Below are 24,271 nucleotides of genomic sequence, written 5' to 3'. Positions count from 1 at the left end.
TTTTGAGGGGTTGAAATAAGGCCTATAGTGCATTACGGTATCTAGATCTATATGCCCCTGTCTCATCAGGGAAAAAGTTGTATTCTATGTCAGTAATATTCATAGTGCTTAAATAGTACTGTCGCATGAAAGTTTCATAAAAAGAAATGAACTCAAAATACACATTATGTATTGCACATAAAATACTATTTTTTTTCTCTCTCCTGTTTTATTTCAAACTTATCCAAAGGCTTCTGTCAAATGATATATCATACTTGTTTGTGACATGCAGATCCCTGTTTGTGTTTCAACGGTTATGTCTTTACCTGTGGTAATATGTACTGTTATATTTATGTACTGTGTGACGTGCATTTTTATGAATAAGTAATTTTTTTCTCGGAATTTTAACAGGATTTTTAAAGATCTGGAAACGACAAATAAAGTACGAAGTTTATAAATAGCACAGAGAATGCAAAATCAGTACTGAAAATCTTTGCCAAACAGCTAAGGTAATCTATTCCCTAGGTGGAAAATCCTTAGAACTTCGAAAACTTCATATTTTCTAAACAGTTATTTTTTTTTATTTATGACCATAGACCATATCAATGATAATTAATTTATACCAACACAAAAGTGCTGATTACTGGACTGATACTGCTCAAATGATCCAGTGTATTTTATCTAATTGTGTATTATACTATACTATTTACACTTATGTTATGTTAACGAAAGAGAAGGCTTAAATTGTATATGCCAGAACACGTGATGCATCTTATGTCAAAAGAATAGTCACCATATTGTTAATATTCGTCCAATATCTTATTAAACATGAAGGGAGCTTTCTAATATATGTTTCAGATTCAATTTAAATATATGTGAAGGACCCACAATGACAAAAGTTTCACAAGATTTATTTGAAATATTTCCTCACAAAACTTTCATTTGCAGCATTTGTTGTATACGGCAAACAAGAGTCATACATGTCAGACTGAACATTTCTCATAATGATACAGCTAGTAGTTCCTGTTTTATGATATACTAAACATAACATATTTTGTGTTTTGTTGTTTTCATGAATGCCGTGCTATCACAAAAAATGGCCAGTGATCAATCATTTTAACTAGTTTTCAATAACTACGATTTTTTTTTGCATTGTGCTGATCTGACGATTAAAGCTTGTCTCAACTGATGTTTTCGTGTATGTGTATATATATATAGTTTGTTCTTATGTTGTGGTGTTACACCACTGTTCCATTTTAGATCCGGATCCTTTAGCGCTCAGAAACATATTAAAAACCACAACATTTTTCGTATACATGTCTCAATTCTAGAGCCTATAGTCAGTGTTTGTCGTTGGTAGCTGTCTGCCTTATTAATTTGTGTTCATTGTTTTGTTTTTTAGAATACATCTTCTCTAATCTCTGATGGATAGTTGTATCATAAGCAATTATTCGACACCTCCTCATTTCAATATAAAATATGTTTATCTACTTTTGAACATATATTTTCGCTAATGATTCAAACGAGAACCACGAAGAAGACTTCATAAGTCTGTTTGACTTGTGTCTCATCCAATTTGAGTTTATGCAAATTTAATATGTATAGTAAAACGAGAACCACTGATGAGTACTATGAAGACGAAACGCGCATCAGGCGTACACAATTATAAGTCTGGTATGGCTTTGTCGAGTTTTTTTTTGGAAATCACCAAGTACGTTTGATATAAAGTCCCTTGTTGTCTATGATAATTTTTACGAAAATATTATTTTTAAAAAGTGTTTTTTAAATGAAATGTATGGACATTTTCCTATTGTAGGTCTTCGGTGCATTTGGGGTATTTTTGTTGTTGAGTTGCTGTCTCACGGTTGTCGAATGATACCCTGCGTCTTTATATATTACTATTACATTTTGAAATACATAAGGACATTAAACAGGTTTTTACCACTAACTGTACAGTTATTGGTAATTTGGGATATTCGGATTTTAGTGAGGGATCGAAAAAACCGGAAGTCACGGTACCGCTGTAACAATGATGACGACGTCACGGTTCGCCCGTTAACTACAGATCGTCGTTGAGGAAAGAATCTCATCGACATACTCACATCTAGCGATATATAGACAATCGAAGAAGTTTTTCAGTCTTGTTTATAAAATAAATAGAATTGAAGAGAGAATTAGCCGAGTAAGGTAAGAAAACGAATAAAACTATTTTTTCACTCGATTTTACTGTATAAAATATGGTGTATAAAGTTAAAGATTATATATATTTTTATTACATCGCAATCTCATGGTTTTGTATAAATACGACGGAAAGGAGAATTTACGAAACACTATTTTAATTTCAATATGATGTTACTTTGAAAATGAATTGTGTACTAAAAGTGAAATGCATAAAAGGGTTTAGCTTGTTTTTTTTTTTTTTTTGGTTCTGTATATTTTAATAGTGATCTTTAGTGTTGTCCATGCAATATTTTTCTAACGCTAATTCAGTCAATATTTAGAACGAAATTCATAACAGTGTGGTCGACAGAAAAACGTTTATTAGTAATTGTACTGAAAAGTTTACCTTTAACTTGTTTGTCGTGGGCGATGATTTTATGCTCACTCAGTCTATCGGAGGCCTTCAAGTGGGGATTTAAATAATCATTTGTTACAAATTTTGATACATAAAATGAAACTTTCTTTTTACAAATCATTTAAGGAATTTATTTTAAATAATTGTTATATCATCACTTACAACAGTTTCACTTTTAACAATATTAATGTCCAGAGCTGATATCAATAAATAATAATAATAAAAAAAAAAAGTTTATTTCATGGTAAAAAAAAACAAAAAAACTTTTAAGTTAATAGGGACCCGCGTTATTTCAGAAAATATCTTATTGATTAAGAGAACAAAAACTTCTACGTTGTGATCATTTAAGAGTGGCCTTCTATTTATTCAATGCTAACCATGTGGGCTTTGTTTTTTTTTATATATACCATAAATCGATTCGTTCATTCAGATATTTGTCAGTTTGCCTTGGCTCTTCAAGTCCAACACACAACTTCTCACGAAATTGGTATTTTTCTTACAAAAATTACATCCATGTGATGTATTCTTTTCATGGAGAATGAATGTTGCACCTTATTTTATTTGTTATCGTTTTTTTTTTGTGTGTATCATTGACGTATAAGACAACCTGAATCTTCTTTATTCAAATTTAAAACATACGAGATGGCAATTATGACACAAAATAACTAAATTAAACTTACAGCAGAAGAAAGATAATGACGATAATGAACATCGCTTTTATAGTCTTCTAAATATCGAAGACGCGTGGTCTTTTTAAAAATGATGTAAATTTATAAAGGAAACAACAAACAAAATAGTTCGAATATTTATATTGGAAAAAGTAACGGTGTGTAAATCATAACAATTATTTTATTTCAATGAAAATCAAACTGTTGAATTTTTTCCGCTGCGAGCAAATTTTTAATTTTGGTCGCATTTTGAAAATCAATAAATCTTGTATTCTTGTTGGAAGCTGCACTGTGTAGTTTATACCCGTTTTTTTTTCAATGCCACACAAATCCAACACAGACAAAAAAATGGTAGGTTCAAGAAATAATTGATGCAAACTATACTTTATTGTAGTTTTAACATGGGTAGGCATTATATTCGTGATTATTTTTGCCCGAGCGATATCGAAAAACTATTATAAAAAGTGTCCTAGTTCAGTGAAAATGTACGTCATACTTATTTCCTAAACAAATAAATAAACAAACATTAATTAATTAACATACAACACTACCAAAGGCCAGAGACTCCTTACTTGTATGATTTTGTAAAAAAATGCATCTTTTTAAAACAGTCGAAAACAAAATTGTCTGTCCAATGGAAAAGTCGAAGCCCAAAAAAGATGAACAGTGCATTATAGAAACATAGAAGCTGGTTGCAAAAGTTGACGACAAGATCTATTTTATAACTTGAGTATGGCCTAATACTATTAACCTGAAATAAATATATTTATAGCAATTCCCTTGATACGAAAGATCTACATGTTGCCTTGGGCTTTTTTTTTTTCTTTTTTTTTGCTCTTTGGTTGGGTTTTTGTCTCAATGACAATTCAATTTTCATTCTTATCATAGATATAACTGCATGTTAAAATAAGAATATGAAGTGTGATAGACAATCAGACACATTCTTTCCAGGGACCAACAGGCGTTATCAAGCTATAGGTCCCCGTATGGCCTTCGACCATTAGCAAAATACACACTTTATAGAATGAAAGCTCCAAGAGGTCTTGGGATGAAAAAAACAAACATAAAAGATGAGCGAGAAAAAAAATAGGGATACCGCATGGAAATTGGAAAATGGTCCGCAACATTAATTTAGTCAACTCACTTAGTTGAAATTAAAGACCTGGCGAATTTTAGCCTTTTGCAATGGATGTGATGTATGTTTAAAAAAAAATCATGGTTTGTTTGGACATTTTTATAAATCAAGTCTTGTTTTTAAATTATTTGCAAGTAAGTTTTAAGTCATGAACAAATAATCACTCACAGAAAGACGTCAAATCCATCAATAAAAGAAAAAAATTAATAGACGACCGACAACGCACAGAATATCATGTATGTGTTCCGGACCATATGAGTATTTGGACCATACGCATATATCATGACCATAAGGGTATACTAATATGGTCCAACCATACACGTATGGTCCAAATACTCATAAGGTCCGGAACATATTTTATTTGCGATCACAAATGCACGAATACGTCCATTTCTATGTAAATTGGGTCGATTTTTTTATATAGATAAGATGAATGCGTTTCTGTTGCCAAGTGTTTTTCACAAGTATAGTAGCAGTATAGCAGAACGGTTTAAGTTTCCTATATACACCAAATGATACATTTTGCCAATACAATAACGTAAATGCATGCAAATTTCACAAGGTTTAATCCAAATAGCTTTCTTACTATCCAATAACTTTCAAGTACGAAAAAGACAGGGCAGAAGTATATTTTGTCTTTATGTTTCGTATTTGCACAACTTTTGAAAGTGGATTATGCATTCGTTCTAAAATAAAATTAGACCAGATAAAAGTTAAAAGATTACATAACTCGACAATCGCAATTGTTAAATCCGAAAAAGATAATCAATCAATACATGCATTCAGTAAGTCATTCTTTTTTCTGAAAGAACATGGCTTTGCGATATCTTATTATGAAAATTGATTGTCGAAACATAACAAAAACACAAGTAAAGGACGTTTAATCAATCAATATAAATCAAAACACAAATTCCTGATTAGTATTTCGAATTATTTTATATAGGCGTTGAGAACCTTTGGTGACCCCACGGTTTAAAATGTTTATATTAAGGACGTCGTGAGCAATGGGCGTTATAGACGAACGTTCACCTAATCTGTCCCAGTCAGTGGGATATTAAAGTGCGCCAATCAATGTCCATAGCCACACTGTTATGAATTCGATACTAATTGCATTACATCAGAAGACAATAAGAAAGTAAAGCAATAGTTGTTAAACATTGAAACTATACGAATTGATTTCAACGTTGTTCGAATTCATCGCGTTATATATATATATATATACGTGATTCAGCGTGCGCATTCGTTGTATAAAGCCTACACGTTTTCAAACAATAACAACGGAACTTAAAAACAAAAAAGAAAAGGGAATCTTGTTCCACTTGTATGTATTATTCATCTCCTTTAATAATTCACACGTGCTAAACCTTTATTGTAGCTATGGGTGACGTGGATAATCCGTTCCAGCAGTTAGAGGCTGCCAAAAAGCAGCTTATTATGGAATTTAAAGAAAATGCAAAGTCCGCCCAAGAATTAGAATTTTGGAATAGAATGGAAATTGTAAGAGATAATTATCCAAATTTACAAGAGGACAGTTCATCAGGAGATACGACAGGTGTGTTGAGTAAAGAAAACAAAGTACATGGAGTAGAGGTCTTTGTTAATAGTCTTTGGTAACTTAATGGTAATTTTACCACTTTTTTTTTTAATTTTTCATAAATGGAATACAAAAAGGGCAATTAATACAACCGTTACTCACAAAAATGTCGTACTTGGTTGTTCAGGCGTACTTGTAATTGTACCAGTATTATTTGTATTTCCTTCTTTTATTTTATTTTATTAAATATATATGTTCCGGACCATATGAGTATTTGGACCATACGCGTATGGTCATGACCATATGCGTATACTCATATGGTCGAATCATATGAGTATAATACTCGTTTGGTTATTGACGGGCCGGACTACATGAGTATTGGACCATATAGGTATTTTTTTTAAATTACATTATAAAAGTTTCAATAATGCAAAAACTTTTTCTAAAAAAACAATGAGGGTTACATGACAATGTATTATTTTTATAATTCAAATACTACGTAAAAATCAAATATTGATGCCATAGTTAGTTTTCACCGTTAATTACATTCTTGCATGTAGGCTTGGGGTGACATTTACTTCCACACGGTATCATAGCTTTTTTGCATTTGCAAGTCTTGGTTGTGCACGATCCTTTTCATTTACACCTTTTGTTTGCGAGTGAAAAGCTAGCCTTTTTGTAGTTGCGTACAGGGATACCGAGGTCTTGGGCCATTCCAATGTGTCTACGGTGTTTTTAAGAAGCTCTAGATCTCAAATATCGTAGCACAACTGCAATACCCCATACTCACAAGATAACTTGAATAGACTATGTTACTTTCCAATGACTTCTTGTGTAACAGTTCATTAAGAAATTTTTCGATTTTTTTTTTAAGTCGACATGTTGCCATTCACTCGTAATAACAAATCGATAATGACCATCAGTAATGACCATCGGTATAAAATGTGTTTATTATAGTTTTGACAAGTAAGTAAAATTAACTGTGTGTCAGACCATATGAGTATATACCCAATACCATATGGCCATGACCATACGCGTATGGTCCAGATACTCATATGGTCCGGAACATATATATATTTTAAATGAACTAATATTAATTTCAAACGCACAGATAAGTAGGTATTACTTAACCTTATTATTGTTATGTCAAAAATATTTACAGACGAAGAGCAAGTCGACGGAGAGAATCTGAATAAAGACAAGAAAACAGATGAAAAGGTACCAGATACAGCTTCAGATGGTATGTACACAATAATTCATTAAGAGAAATGCGTGATTTTCAGATGAAGAGCGGCAATGAATTGTTTTTCTTTTTTTTCTTTTTATGTACATGTAGTAATTTTGTGTCCTGAATAATACATGTACATCAAATCCGTTGTTTTCGATAAAAGTGCAGGTATTGAAAAGCTTGAATGACCAGTTGAATGTTTATGATCATGTATATATATATAATATTTAGAATGTTGACCGTTTCTTTTATATTTTATGGGTTGTAAAACAATTTTCTCCCATTACTCAAAAGTCTTATTTTTTTGAAATAGGTTTCTGAAGACACAAACAAGGAAATACGAATTCGTTTAATTTGAAGACAATCAAACAACATCATGGAAAAAAACGACAGAAAGACAGTGTATAAATAACTATAAAAACAAATTACTGGTTGCCAGAATTTTGTGTTCTTTTGTTTGTTTTCTGTTCAGTATAAGTATCATAAACATTTGTTTTATATTTAGAAGAAACAAAACAAGAGAAGTCAGCTGCCGGCGAAAGAGCAGACGAAGAAAAGAGTTTAAAAGAACATGCAGTTACATTCCAAATACCTGAGATGGAACATGGAGCAGGGGATGATAAACCTTTGCCTCAAAAGGATTTTATATTCCAGAATGATGGCATGGAGCATGACTTCAATCATAACGCTACCAGTAAGTTATAGAAACAAACGATAACAATTTATGTAATACTGATACAGAAAATAACTGGAATAACAAACATCACTGTTCATCCTGTTTTTCAACACATAACTTCTTTCAACTTAATATCTTGGATATTTGGTATATTTAAAGCTTGATCATGGTGAAGTACAAATTATTTTTTTTCAAACTAAACTGTCATTAAAAGAGTAAGAGCATCAAGTTGGCAGCAACACATACACTTTTTTCAGTTGGTTAATAAATGTATCAAAAAATGGGTGTTTTTATAATGGCCCTGTTATTTGTCCTTGGTCAGTTATAATGGCCTCGGATGTCTGTAATGGCACTCGGCGTTGCCTCGGGCCATTACAGACTTCCTCGACCATTATTACAGACCTTGGACATATAACAGGGCCATTATTAAAATACCCATTCATTAATACTATATTATCATAACAATTTGAAGAGCATATCATTATATTTCTGTGAGTGTCGAATGGTATGCTATTATTTATAAGTGATAATTTAACCTTAATGTTAAAAAATCCATGTACAATCGTCTTTCTTAATATAGTTGTATCTTTTTTTAAAGAATGTGAATCCCTGATCAATTTATTTGAAAATGAAGATGACAATGGACTGGGAGCTTTACAGGTATGTAATATGGTTATAAACTGAGATGTGAGCTGAAGGTCCCCACAACACATTAAAAAACCAAATGGGTTGCTCATTATTGAAATCAATACAGTGCCTTATAATTGTTTACATCTTTGCTCTTTTATCTCTGATCGATAGTTGTCACATATCTATAAGAAGCAATCTTCAATAGGGACTAATATTTACAATTGATAAAATGTGTGTCTTATTCGTCTTCGGTCATGATAGATAGGTATGGACTCCTCTGATTAGTTCAGCCTTTTTTCTTCGGTTGTTATAGTTCGTTCTTAATCTTATCTTGTTCTGTAACACCATTGTCCCCGGTTAAAAGGGGAGGGATTGGGATCCCGCTAATGTTTAACCCCGCCACATTCTGTATTATGTATCTGCCTGTCCAAAGTCAGGAGCCTGTAATTCAGGGGTTGTCGTTTGTTGATGTGTTACACATTTGTTTTTTCGATCATTTTTTTGTACGAAAATTAGGCCGTTAGTTTTCTTGTTTGAATTGTTTAACATGTGTCATTTCGGGGCCTTTTATAGATAACTATGCGGTATGGGCTTTACTCATTGTTGAAGGCCGTACGGGGACCTATAGTTGTTAATTTCTGTGTCATTTGATCTCTTGTTGAGAGTTGTCTCATGTGCAATCATATTACGTCTCATTGGTAATCATACCACATCTCCTTTTTCATAATTTATAGAGACTACCAAAGATCTGTCCTCAACTCCCAAACTACTTTAAAGAAGTGTTCAGTCTATGTTCATGTTGAAGAAAATGATGCCAATACTGGGATTTTTTTTACTTTCATATACTTTATCCTAACACATGTTTTAGTGCTTTCATATGAACATGTTGACATTATTCTAGTTTCTCTATGCTTGTATGTCATTCCTTGTCAATTAATTGAACACAGACAAATTATAAAACAACTGTTCAGGATTTGTATTTGCATTTTAGTCTATTATGAAAACGTTTTTAACTTTTTATGTAAGTTGCATTATGTTTGATACAGCATACTGTTAGTAACAATTCAGTGATGCTTTATTGGTTTCAGTTGACAGAAGAAAAACTTGAAATAAATGAAACTGATCCCAAAAACGTATCTTCTGAAAATGGTTACAAGGTTGGAATTAGCGCTCTCTTCAAAGCAGCAAAGAAAACAGCAAAAATGGAAGCAAAGGAATCTGAGAAGAAAAGAAAACTGAAAGAAAAAGAATTGAAGAAGAAACGAAAAATTGAAGCCCGGGAGACTGAAAGGAAAAGAAAACTAGAAGAAATTGAATCAAAAAGGAAAATGAAAATGGAGGCTCAGGAATCTAAGGAGAAAAAAACACGAGAAGAAAAGGAAATTAAGAAAAAAAGAAAGATGGAAAAAAAGAAAGCTAAGAACCAGAAGAAATACGAAAAATGTGTATCAAAGGGAGAAGAATACGACTCAAAGCAAAGAAAAAAAGAAGAAGCAAAATCGTCACAGGAAAAAATTATATCAGAGGCTAAGCAATCTAAGTTGAAAAAGAAAATTGGACAAAATGAATCTAAAGAAAAAAGAAAACCAGAAACAAACGATAAAAAAGAAAAAGAAGAACATAAATCTATTCGAGATAAACTTATAATTGAAATAAAGGAACGAAATGGCAAGGTAGTAAAGGAGAAAAAAGAACTGAAGTCTCAAATATCCACAGAGAAAGGAAAGATGAAAACAAACAAATTACATGAGAAAAGATTAGCTGAAGCCAGTGAATTTGATGGGAAGGGCAAATCTGGAGCAAAAGAAACTAAGCTAAACGAAAAACGTAAATCAAAGGAATTTAAAGAGAAAATTGTTACAGGTAATATATAAAACTGTGAAATACAGTATTTTACAGCAGATTGTGTTGAGTGTGTAGGCAAAGGTAATATTTTTGGACAAAAAAAGATATATATCAAAAAAAGATATATATATATCTTCAAGATATATATTTTTTTTATTGGTTGGTGATGATTAGAAATGATGAAACTACGTTTTCTAGGTGACATCACTGAACCGTGAAGTTAGGTGAACTACTCTCCTTTAAGAATAGACTAGTCCAACAGATAACTTATCTATATATATAAATATATGTCTGTAGAACTAGGCTACTTTGAAAGGAGAGTAGTATACGTTACCTATAGTGCGGTGACTGAAGGCAGATTTTTTGGAATTTAATCTCCCCAACGAACACACACCTACATAATATATCATTGGAAAGAGGAAATCGTGTACTATAATAATATGCCTGTCGTCAGGACTTGATATGGTCACATTTTTTTTAAATTGAGGTCAAAGGTCATTTGTAAAAATTTGTGAAAATTTGGGTGGGTTTCAATTTTGACATTTATTTCTATTTCTAAACTCTACCTAAATACAAATGATACTGTTTTTGCTTTAGTAACGTTTGTTATTATACATAAACCTTAATCATTGAGATTTTTTTTATCAAAAAAAATCCTAAAACGACGTTATATAAACAAAACTTCAAAAATCAAGTTTTCAACCTATAAAATGTTAAGAGCACCTTAACCTTATGAAAAATATCAATTTCAGGTAAAAATCAAGTGTCATGCAGGACAATACTTTAAAATTATTTTTTAAACTATCATATTGGGTGAGGTATCAAACCAAAGCCATAGAATACTACAGTCAAATATGACCTCAAATTGAATTTGCGGATACTTCAGGTTTTTTATAGACTACTCGTTGCTTTTTGTTTTTGTTTCACAATTATTACTGCTACCATAGTATTATCTTTTGTTGTGTATTTAACTCTGGTTAATATCTATTACATTATAGGTTTTGTAACTTTATCCCCCCTTTTTTCCCTTGCAACGTACCACAAACTTCAAAAGTATTCCATATAAAAAAAGAAGATGTGATATGATTACAAATGAGACAACTCTCCAAATGAGACCAAATGAGACACAAAACAATTATAGGTCCCGTACGGGTTTCAACAATGAGTAAAAGTCATACTGCAAAGTCTTCAATTCCCGAAACGAATAATGTAAAACAAACAACAACAATCTCCATCATGTTCATTTTCATCAACTGTCACAATAACAATAACGGTACCATTTTTTCTGCACCAGATGCGCATTTCGACAATACATGTCTCTTCAGTGATGCTCGTGGCCAAAATATGTGAAATCCAAAGCTTATATTAAAGATGAAGAGCTATAATCCAAAAGTTCCAAAAAGTATAGCCAAATCCGTGAAATGAATCAGAGCTTTGCATGAGGGAGATACATTCCTTAATTTATGATAATTTCTAACATTTTGACATGTTTTAATATTTCTACACATTTCACTCATGGCCACAGGTCTGCACATGAAAGGTTCTGCTCAAAGCAAACACGTTACTTTGAGTTTTTCTTTACAAGTACAGACAAGGTATTGTAGGAGTCCGAAGACATTTGTTCCTAAAAAATACCAGCTTCAAACCATTCCTATAAAATTGAGAATGGAAATGGGGAATGTGCCAAAGAGACCACATCCCGACCATAGAAAAAAACAACAGCAGAAGGTCACCAACAGGTCTTCAATGTAGCGAGAAATTCCCGCACCCGGAGGCGTCCTTCAACTGGCCCCTAAATAAATATATACTAGTTCATCAGTGATAATGAACGCCATACTAATTTCCAAATTGTACACAAGAAACTGAAATTAAAATAATACAAGACTTACAAAGGCCAGAGGCTCCTGACTTGGGACAGGCGCAAAAATGCGGCGGGGTTTAACATGTTTGTGAGATCTCAACCCTCCCCCTTTACTCTATCAATTCATCCAAGATTTAACAGAGATCTATAAGGGGGTTTAGGAAGGTGTGATGACATCCACATGCTTGTCTGCAAAGATGCTGGGGAAACATCATACGAGAAGTACACACTCTCTTGAATTCGCTCAATTTCATGGTAACACTTTATATAGCGTCGCACTTTATTTTAAGAAGCATAAAATCCATTGGCATTCAATGTTTCAACAAGGTGTTTTGAACCAAACTCACGGTACATTTGTAAAGCCAATCCTAAATGAAAAGGAGTAAAACAAAAATGATTGCCTCAACAATTGCTTAGCATTTCCACAATTTCTCTGGTGCCATTTCCTGAGAATAGTCTTGGCTGTATGCAGTTTCATTGAGTAACTATAGAATGAATTGCCATAAATACGAAGGCATTGACTGTATTAAGAAGGAAGAAACAATTCATCCAAAGTTGGGTAGTCTTCTTTAGAGTTTCGATGTCTTTTCTAAGTAAACTTGCAGCGGAATTAAATATCTGTCTGTTTTTTGTGTCTATTACAGTTGACATTGAGATTTTGAGGTCAGTTTTCAATTGACTAAAAGCTTATATGGCATCTAAAATAGTTAATTTGCTACTAAATAATATGTTATATTTGCCTTGAACTTGTTAAAGTTGTTTGACAACTGAATTTCTACAGAAATAAATGAGTTTAGAATGCATTTTACATGTAGACTATTTTAAATTAGAATCAGCCTGAAGAAATGATCTATATTTATCAAGTAACGGTGCCATGAGGAATGACCATTAAATCGTTGTCCATAGCCAAAATAGAATTAGTAAAAGCAGTATCGTGTTCTGAAATATCTGCTTCCACGGGTTTGGATTTCTTTTTTTTCGTTTTTAGCAAATATTTTGTAATGCAACCAAAATGACAGAGTGCTTGAAGTTTAAAAGATGGACGGGAAACTATTTCAACTTTAACTTTATCTGACACGGATAAAACATTTTTAATGCGCTCATCTGATTCAAACTTGAGTAAAAAGTAAAATCACAAAAATACTGAACTAAGAGGAAAATCAATTCGGAAAGTCCATAATCACATGGCAAAATCAAATAACAAAACGCATCAAAAACGAATGGACAAGAACTGTCATATTCCTGACTTGGTACAGGCATTTTCAAATGTAGAAAATGGTGGATTGAACCTGGTTTTATAGCTAGCTAAACCTCTCACTTGTATGACAGTCGCATCAAATTCCATTATATAGTCACCGATGCGTGAACAAAACAAACAGACATAATAGGTAAAAATGTCAAAAATAGGGGTACAGCAGTCAACATTGTGTTATCATCTTAATCACTATAAAAACAACAAATGTAACGAAGAAGCACAAAAAGGCATACATCAAATTAACATCCTCATTTTGATTATATTATATGATTATATTTGTCTATGTAAAATGCACCCATCAAGGAAGGAGGGTATGGGTACTGGTGTAAAATTGCGCGTTTGAAATTCGCACAGGTAGACATGAAATAATTTTGTCGTTCAAAGTATGTCGGGATGCATAAATACAGTCACGCAAAATAGATATAACAAACACTGACTTAGCAGTTAAAGTAATAATAATAGATAAAATAATAGTGTGGTTCAAAGTATGACGGGATACATAAGTACAGAGTCATGTAAAATGTATATCACAAAAAAAGTTGGTTAACAGTAAAAGTAATATTAATGAATAAAATAATTTTGTCATTCAAAGTATGACAAGATACATAGGTACAGAGTCACATCATAAAATAATTTTGTCATTTAAAGTATGACAAGATACATAGGTACAGAGTCACATCATAAAATAATTTTGTCGTTCAAAGTATGATGGGATACATAAGCACAGAGTTACGTCAAAAGGATATCTCAAAAAACAGACAACAGTAAAAGTAATATAATTAATAAAGACAAATAAAAGAATAATATAACACGTAATTAAGATGATAAACAACGTCAGTACGCAAAATCTATACTTCAAGACCATCGTGTATTATTTGTGAAGTTGATACGGAATATTTATCAACAAGTTCTGGGTACCTTCCGATGAACTTTTTTAGAAAAAGGACGAGACGTTCTTTGACATACCCCTGGTTCATCAACTTTCTGCTCAGACACTGGTGACGTTTTACAAAGTCTGAGTAGGAGCTGCAAGCTCTTGAATACCGAATAAGTTGGGAAATGTATATTCCATATGCAGGTGAAGTTGGTATGTTGCTACTAAGGTGGGGGAAATTGATAATTTCAAAATCAAAATCGTCTCGTTTGTCATAGATTCTGGTACTAAGATGACTGTGTATGTCAAATTCGAGGTATAAGTCTAAAAATGAGGCGGATGAAGCCGTGTCTGTTGTCTCTTTAATTTCTAGTTCTGGTGGATATATTAATGGAACCCAATCAGAAAAGTTAGGATTGTTAATGGAAAGAACATCATCAATATATCTGAAAGTGAAATTAAATAACCTGGCTTCTTTGATCTTCTTGTTTTTGACAAGTGTCTGAAGGAACTCCGATTCATATGAAAACAAGAAGAGGTCAGCAAGGAGAGGCGCGCAGTTCGTTCCCATAGGAATGCCGACAGTTTGTTGAAAAAGTCTACCTCCAAACTCAACAAATATGTTGTCGATAAGAAACTCCAGCATACTGACCACTTGTTCTTTTGTGTAGCAGGTTTTACCTTTTTGTTTGTCACTATTAACGAAATATGCCTTATGAAATCCCAAAGTAATAAATTTATAGCGTATGCTACCATTTTTATGTTGAAAGGCATTGTGGATTATTTCTTTTAGGCGATTTTTCAATTTCACATGGGGAATGGTGGTATACAGGGTTGAAAAATCAAAAGTTTTGATAGAACTAATTTCAGAAATAGACCGAGATTTAAAATTGTCTAGAAGTTCTTTAGAATTTTTAAGAATCCACATATGGTTAATACCACTACGCGAGTAAACAGTTTCACAGTATTTCTGAAGACCCTCTTTCACTGCGGATAAAATTTTAGTCAATCTAATGGACAATTCTTTAGTGGAACATGAAGATGAGCCAGCAATATACCGTTGTTTGTACGGAATTTTATGAAGCTTTGGTATCCAATACAAACAAGGTAAGTCCTCCGATTTGGTGTTCAATGTAATGTTTATGGAAGCCATGAAGGACTTATGATTTGCTAAAATCTCATCCTTGTCAAATGATATGTCTTTGTATGTGGGATTACCTGAGTGCTCATTTATACCCAATTCTTTTACAAGACATTCGTAGTAATACGATTTACATACAAAGACAATATTATTTGAAGCTTTGTCCGCAGGAACAACAACATACGTATCATGAAGAGATGATAGACATTTCATGGCCTCTTTGTCTCTGAAAATGGACTTTGGTCGATCGTTAACACAGTTTTTTAACTTGTGAATGCGACGTTTTATCAGAGACCTGATGGTTTTAACCCATTCTGACAAAGTGTCCAGTTCAACTTCTTCTCGTTTAGCCCATGCTCTGGCGTAGTCCTCAATGGAATCCATAATTATTTTGAAGTTATGGTTCCAATTGATGTGTTGGGGTTCTCTAAACTTAGGACCATGAGAAATCACCTTTCGGAGATTTTCATGTTGAATTATGTTTAGATCTCCAGTTATAACATGACCAGAGGGGCTGTAATTATAAGGCGAGTGGGAACAGTTACATGTTGGAGGGCTTTTTAAGTATTGTTCTAAGTCAAGGTCCTGCAATGCTTGTTTATAGTTAAATATTTTAGGTGCAATGGTTTTGGTGTAACTGTAGGATACAATAGGAACAGATTGATTTTGAAAATAAATAGGAATCTTAGATGTTACCTCCTTGTGATGTAGAACGTTGCCGAGATTGATTGCATCAATTCCTCTATTGGCAAAATCAACAGGAAGGAATTTCCTCTTTTCCTCATGTAAAGGTTCCGATCTTACTGGTTTGAAAAGTCGGAAAAGAGCTACATCACAAATAATACTGACTAGTCTGTATATTGCAGAAAATGTATTGGTGCCTCCTTTGTCAAGTGCATAATCTCTCAAACGTTTTAGAAAATTAACTGGCAGTGAAAAGAGAATAGTTCTTATGTAATGTAACCCTAGTGGATGATGAAGATGTGAAAGAAGGTCATCAAAGCTCCCAGAGAGTGATCTAGATTTGGAAGACTTTTTAACATTAAGCCGATGGTAATGTTTTTGCCCATGACTACGTTGTTGTCGTAAGGTAGTATTAAATAAACTCATTACATTAATATCACTGCAGGCAGGACTTGATAAATTTCCTACTCCTTTAATATTGTCATTGCAACCATATGGCATTGCAGTCCCTAACTCCCTTATCCAGAAATGTTCTCTATCTTTGCGGAAAGGAGTACTTAGTACAGGGCTATTTGTGTGGTGATAAATTTTCTCAATGATGCGTACTTTCATAGATAAAGAAGGATCATGGTCCGGTTGATTAAAATGGTTATAAAGAACTCTAAATTGAGGATCTTTATTATCAGACCGGTGTTGATTCATTCTTTTACGCAAAGTTTGACGAGTTTCACCAACATAAAGTAGTCCACACAAAGTACATTCGATTCCGTACACGACATTGTCCGTGGAACAGTCCAGAGGCTCGAAAGATTTAGTATAATAAGTTTTAGATGTTAAATTACTAGTGAAATCAGGAGTCGTGATTAACATATCACATGTCTTACATGTGCTCCTTTTTCCTTTTTTATGTTTACAAGAAGAAATAATAGGTGCTGATTCACTTGTAGCAGGTGTCTTTAAACAGTCAAAAATATTGACACAACATGGCTTTAACTTATGAAAGGTATCTGAATTTTTGAAATAGTAATTACCTTCTGGCTGAACATATGTCAAATCAGGGGTATCCCGGAGGATATTTCGTGGAACACACAAATCAAATGCTACAGTGTTCCGTGCAGCAAAAGAGGACCTTGGTAACCCGGGCGACGTCCCAGCCGGTTTGTTCTTCGTATTATTTGTATTCATCATGCATAAAGCTACCAAGTTAATGATGCCCTCGGGGAATAATCCACCAGCAGTAAAGTTTCTTCTGTGAAGAAACTTGACATCGACTTGGTTGTAGTAAAAAGTAAAATCACAAAAATACTGAACTAAGAGGAAAATCAATTCGGAAAGTCCATAATCACATGGCAAAATCAAATAACAAAACGCATCAAAAACGAATGGACAAGAACTGTCATATTCCTGACTTGGTACAGGCATTTTCAAATGTAGAAAATGGTGGATTGAACCTGGTTTTATAGCTAGCTAAACCTCTCACTTGTATGACAGTCGCATCAAATTCCATTATATAGTCACCGATGCGTGAACAAAACAAACAGACATAATAGGTAAAAATGTCAAAAATAGGGGTACAGCAGTCAACATTGTGTTATCATCTTAATCACTATAAAAACAACAAATGTAACGAAGAAGCACAAAAAGGCATACATCAAATTAACATCCTCATTTTGATTATATTATATGATTATATTTGTCTATGTAAAATGCACCCATCAAGGAAGGAGGGTATGGGTACTGGTGTAAAATTGCGCGTTTGAAATTCGCACAGGTAGACATGAAATAATTTTGTCGTTCAAAGTATGTCGGGATGCATAAATACAGTCACGCAAAATAGATATAACAAACACTGACTTAGCAGTTAAAGTAATAATAATAGATAAAATAATAGTGTGGTTCAAAGTATGACGGGATACATAAGTACAGAGTCATGTAAAATGTATATCACAAAAAAAGTTGGTTAACAGTAAAAGTAATATTAATGAATAAAATAATTTTGTCATTCAAAGTATGACAAGATACATAGGTACAGAGTCACATCATAAAATAATTTTGTCATTTAAAGTATGACAAGATACATAGGTACAGAGTCACATCATAAAATAATTTTGTCGTTCAAAGTATGATGGGATACATAAGCACAGAGTTACGTCAAAAGGATATCTCAAAAAACAGACAACAGTAAAAGTAATATAATTAATAAAGACAAATAAAAGAATAATATAACACGTAATTAAGATGATAAACAACGTCAGTACGCAAAATCTATACTTCAAGACCATCGTGTATTATTTGTGAAGTTGATACGGAATATTTATCAACAAGTTCTGGGTACCTTCCGATGAACTTTTTTAGAAAAAGGACGAGACGTTCTTTGACATACCCCTGGTTCATCAACTTTCTGCTCAGACACTGGTGACGTTTTACAAAGTCTGAGTAGGAGCTGCAAGCTCTTGAATACCGAATAAGTTGGGAAATGTATATTCCATATGCAGGTGAAGTTGGTATGTTGCTACTAAGGTGGGGGAAATTTTTTATCTTTCTAAAATATTTTGTTGCAACAAAATATACAAGCGCTCCAGATGAACGACTGCATTCTAGAACGTGTACACTGAATACCCGAAACTGAGGGACAACAGTCAGATAATTGTATGTCGTCAAACTTCCTGCACGGAGTTCTTCAAATTAACAGCTATCGCATGAAACATCTTGATGTTCCCCTCATCCAATCTGTTATGCAATGCAGATACAAAAGTCGACTTCCCTAAACTGGTAAATTGACTCAAAATTTCAATCGAGGTTTTTTTAGCATATTTTTTATTCACTGAGTAAAATTTAAAGACTTTTGTCTGTTCTTTGGACTTAATCGAGCAAGTTGCAAAGGACTTGACATATCACGGAATATTTACTGAAACTATCCGTCAATTATTTTCATTTTACAATAAGACTTTTCTGACAAAGTACATTTGATGTTTTATAACGGAAAAACATAGAATATAAACATATACAAACAAAGTATGTGGCATATATCAGTGCACTTTGATTGAAAATATGTGTATATAATAGCGAAAAAGGTAGTAATTTCATATATCATTTGAGAGCAAATTATTGACTAATACACAAAATGGGACGGAAGGCAAGTGATTGAGTTCCGTGTTGAAATTGAAGATTTTTACTCCATTCTTTTTCCATTGATTTCTTAAGGTTTTTTTCATATTTTGGTTCCGAAATTTTAATCACTTATTAGTTTTATTAAATACTATATGCTTAAAATATTATGGGATAATTTTTATTACTACTATGAAGAAGAAACTAAAGTTTGAGTCTGAATTTGCAATTAAAATTACCTCAATTTTAAATAGTCTAAACTTCACAAATTTTATAGATTAGAAGAAAATAAAATACTGAATAGCATATTTTGACATGTAAAAATAGCTTCAGGAAAAACTATTTCAATTAAATGTAAGCAAACGTACCCATTTTTTTCATTTTGAAAAAGGGGGGTTGAAACTCTCCAATATACTACCAGTCATTAAAACGACTTTTTAAAAAAAAGTGACCGTACGAAATTCTGACGACAGGGAAAAAACTAAAGAAGACATATTTGTCTTTAAGTTAAGACCATTTTTAGCCGTGTGTTATTTGGGGAGATTAAACTCGCGATCTAGACGACTTTTTACACTTCTGTCACCGCACTACTAATAATGACTTCACAAGCAAGCTATCTAAAGACAATAATTTTGATTACACACTCAATGCAATCGGCTGTAAATTGTATTTTTTGAAATAGTTGTGACTTTGAACAACATTTATTGACAACATTGCTGCCAATTATCGCTATTTTCAAATCGACTTCAAACGAAATATAGTAATATGAATAGCTCGTTTCAAATATTCAGGAAATTTTTGTGATAATTAAGAAAACATTTGACTACGTTGCTATTAATACTTATTTTTATATATTTATTTTGTAGGGGAGGCAAAACCAGTGAATAAACCTAAGCTGATGGATTTTGTCAGAAGCCTTGTTGGATTCATTCGGAACAGATATTAAAAACTTCAGTCAAACCCTGCCCCAATTATATTTGTTGAACAGTTACATTTATTTTTTATTGTTTATTTATGAATATTTTTATTTTTTGCCTTTGTTTATTTATGAATAATTATTTCTTGCTTTTTTTGTTTGTTTATGATTATATATTTCTGGCCTTTGGTTTTTTTTTATGATTTTGTTTTTTCCTATGAGATTTTTGTTTAATAAATGTTTTGCGTTTATAATAGGTGAATCTGAGATGCTTTAATCTGCGCCAAGTCCAATTGAGTTTGGAGTATAGGCAATCCACATTGGCATGCTCTCATGTTTACCTGATATAGGAAAGGTAACACATGGCCACCGAAAGTTTTTTTTGTTGTGAAGCCCAGGTGGTCGTGTGGTCTAGCAGGACGGCTACAGTGCAGGAGATTTGGTGTCACGATATCTCAGTAGCATGGGTTCGAATCCTGGCGAGGGAAGAATAAAAAAAAAATGCGAAAGCAAATTTACAGATCTTACATTGTTGGGTTGATGTTTAGACGAGTTATATATATATATATATACCTATAGACAAGAAATATTTGATTTGACATTGTATGGTGACATTTAAAATCTCGACCATCATTGCCAGTTGATTACTATTTTAAATACTTGCTCTTTCGAGGCAACTATAGAAATGCCTTTTGTTTGGCCTTCAAGGTATATATTTTTTTATTGGTTGGTGATGATTAAAAATGATGAAACTACGTTTTCTAATGGGATATCACAGTACATTTTCAAATGGGATATCACAGTACTTTTTCTAATGGGATATCACAGTACATTTTCTAATGGGATATCACAGTACATTTTCTAATGGGACATCACAGTACCTTTTCTAATGGGACATCACAGTACATTTTCTAATGGGATGGGGACATCACAGTACTTTTTCTAATGGGATATCACAGTACATTTTCTAATGGGATATCACAGTACATTTTCTAATGAGATATCACAGTACATTTTCTAATGGTACATCACATTACATGTTCTAATGGGATATCACAGTACATGTTCTAATGGGAAATCACAGTACATTTCTAATGGGATATCACAGTACATTTTCTAATGGGATATCACAGTACATTTTCTAATGGGACATCACAGTACATTTTCTAATGGGACATCACAGTACATCTTCTAATGGGATATCACAGTACATGTTCTAATGGGATATCACAGTACATGTTCTAATGGGACATCACAGTACATTTTCTAATGGGACATCACAGTACATTTTCTAATGGGATATCACAGTACATTTTCTAATGGGACATCACAGTACTTTTTCTAATGGGACATCACAGTACATTTTCTAATGGGACATCACAGTACATTTTCTAATCGCAGTACTTTTTCTAATGGGACATCACAGTACATTTTCTAATGGGACATCATAGTACATTTTCTAATGGGATATCACAGTACATTTTCTGATGGGATATCACAGTACATTTTCTAATGGGATGGGGACATCACAGTACATTTTCTAATGGGATATCACAGTGCATTTTCTAATGGGACATCACAGTACATTTTCTAATGGGATATCACAGGACATCACAGTACATTTTCTAATGGGATGAGGACATCACAGTACATTTTCTAATGGGACATCACAGTACATTTTCTAATGGGATGGGGACATCACAGTACATTTTCTAATGGGATATCACAGTACATTTTCTAATGGGACATCACAGTACATTTTCTAATGGGATGGGGACATCACAGTACATTTTCTAATGGGACATCACAGTACATTTTCTAATGCATGGACATCACAGTACATTTTCATTTCATTTGACATCAGTGGGTAAATATAATGATACGGAAAGTTGTTTTGAAAAACTTCGGATTTTGATATTTGATTCAGTTTAAATTAAATGATCTGGAATCTAAAAACAACAATTAAAAAAATTCCAAATTTAAAAAAAAAGTAAAATAAAAAAAATACCAAACTCCGCGGAAAATTCAAAATGAAAGTCCATAAGCTTACGGCAAATCAAAAGCTCAAACATATCAAACGAATAAATAACAAATGTCATATTCCTGATTTGGTACAGGCATTTTTTCATGTAGAAATTGGCTTAAATCCCGGTTTTGATGTCCTCGTAAGTGACACGTTTGCTATATTACATGATCGATGATAGCACAGTATACAGTATTTTAAGTATCGTCAATATTTTCAATATGGTTCATTAAATATAGGTTCTTCCAAAGGTATATATAGTACAAATGTACTTCATAACTCTTTTAGGAGTGGCTCCTGCTTTTTACGGGAATTTATAATTTGTAAATGTTTTGTATGTCTTGATCATAATTAACTTCTATAGAATTTACCACTTGATTGTTTAAGTATTATTATGGCGGTCACTGCTTTGTCGGGTTGGTGGAGGAAGCCGTCGTGATTATAGAGAGAATCCACCGATCATTCGGTGGAAATCTTCGTTGGGTGTCGCATGTGGAGCAGGATCTGCTTAATCTTCCAGAGCACCTAAGAACACCCCCAGTTTTTTGGTGGAGTTCGTGTTGCTCAGTCTTAGTTTTCTATGTTGTTATTGTGTACCATTGTTTTTATATTGTTTTTTTAGCCATGTCGTTAGATATAAGAAGATGTGGTATGAGACAATTCTCCATGGAACCGAACCTTCAACCTTATCTGAAATAATAGTGTAACATCACAACCGTTTGTCTGTTTATTTTCGACATATGAGTTTGTATGTCCCTCTGGTATATTTCGACCCTCTTTTTGATTGTTATTCGCATATGTGTATAATTTCTAATAGAGATCGACTTAAAGTATTGACCGGGTCGTCCTATAGTACCGGAACGACATGCTGATCGGCATCATGAAACTGATTGAAAACAAACTTTTCTAAATCAATATGTAAATTACCTTCACATATTTATCCTGCAATCAGCCAACTATTCTTCGAATAACGAGTGAACATGCAGGTACACACATAATTTTTGCTTTATTTGTCAACGGTCGGAGCAAGCGGTAATGTGGATATTTCTTTTTGCGTAACAGTTCATTTTTGGGTCCTGTTTGCGGTCCGCGTTTTCACTATGGTATAGGCCTGACCACTCTCCATCTGATCTGTTGAACAGAGCATATAATTAATATACATTTAACAAGAACCTGTCAAATAACTCATGGTATTGCATAGCAATATAATATTTCCCACAGAAAGTAACCAAAATGTAGCGTGCAATAAATCTTCAAAATTCATGACGTCATCAACGACAAAATATTTAAACCCAATTTTTACTTTCAATTATATTATATTGCCATATAATAAAAGGGTTATTGCATGAATATTGGGGAATATTGTCCATCGTAGAACATATATTGCACATGCAAGCTCGTGCAATATAAAATTGTACTCGGGACAATATTCCCCATTATTCATGCAATAACCCTATTGTATTCTAATACATGCACTGTATACTGTTTTTCAGTGAAAAAGTGGATATTAATCTATCTATCTTCAAAAAAACTTACTAAAAATGAATTCAAGGATATGTATAGTATTAAAAAATCCTTGATGAAATCAAATTGTATTTGAAAAAATGTCTCCAGAAGAACTTTATTCAGACATTGCTAGACATAAGAAATAGTCATTCAAAAGATACTGGGAAACTGAGCACATATTTTAGATTCGAATTGCCTTTCACGTTAAATTCGAAAGTTACTTAAATATGAAAAAACAAGAATGTGTTCCCAGTACACGGATGCCCCATCCGCATTACTCATTTTCTATGTTCAGTGGACCGTGAAAATGAGGGAAAATCTCTAATTTAGCAATAAAATTAGAAAGATCATATCATAGGAAACATATGTACTAAGTTTCAATTTGATTGGACTTCAACTTCATCAAAAACTACCTCGACCAAAAACTTTAACCTGAAGAGGGACAGACGAACGGACGAACAGACAGACGGACGGACGAACGGTCGTACAGACCAGAAAACATAATGCCCATAAATGGGGCATAAAAATAACAGCAGAATAACTGTCATTTAGACTGAGTAACCACAGTTTGAGAATAGAAAATGGAAGATTGAACGAAAACTAAAACGTGAATAATTTCAAGAAATCTTGAAA

The 24,271-nt window shown here is 32.9% G+C and overlaps 1 protein-coding gene across 2 annotated transcripts; it reads left to right on the top strand.

Moving 5' to 3' along the window:
• Positions 1 to 2,015: 2,015 nt before the first annotated feature.
• Positions 2,016 to 20,261, top strand: LOC143078777 (uncharacterized). 2 transcript variants are annotated; one of them, XM_076253743.1, is made up of 7 exons: positions 2,016 to 2,166; positions 5,733 to 5,909; positions 7,054 to 7,131; positions 7,625 to 7,813; positions 8,394 to 8,455; positions 9,514 to 10,288; positions 20,060 to 20,261. In XM_076253743.1, exons 2-7 carry the CDS (start codon positions 5,735 to 5,737, stop codon positions 20,137 to 20,139), a joined length of 1,359 nt encoding a protein of 452 aa, XP_076109858.1. In that variant the 5' UTR covers positions 2,016 to 2,166; positions 5,733 to 5,734; the 3' UTR covers positions 20,140 to 20,261. The 2 variants fall into 2 exon arrangements, with proteins under 2 accessions (XP_076109858.1, XP_076109859.1); XM_076253744.1 differs by lacking the exon at positions 7,054 to 7,131.
• Positions 20,262 to 24,271: the final 4,010 nt, after the last annotated feature.

This window comes from Mytilus galloprovincialis, chromosome 6 (genome assembly GCF_965363235.1).
Source record: "Mytilus galloprovincialis chromosome 6, xbMytGall1.hap1.1, whole genome shotgun sequence".
Taxonomy (NCBI): Eukaryota; Metazoa; Mollusca; class Bivalvia; order Mytilida; family Mytilidae; genus Mytilus; species Mytilus galloprovincialis.
The sequence above is the reverse complement of the archived record's forward strand: the minus strand, read 5'-3'. Positions and strand labels throughout refer to the sequence as shown.

Coding starts and splice junctions, on each gene's coding strand:
- LOC143078777 (XM_076253743.1), top strand. CDS start 5,735: ATGGGTGACGTGGATAATCCGTTCCAGCAGTTAGAGGCTGCCAAAAAG. Junction 5,910..7,053: donor TTCATCAGGAGATACGACAG/GTGTGTTGAGTA, acceptor AAATATTTACAG/ACGAAGAGCAAGTCGACGGA. Junction 7,814..8,393: donor CTTCAATCATAACGCTACCA/GTAAGTTATAGA, acceptor CTTTTTTTAAAG/AATGTGAATCCCTGATCAAT.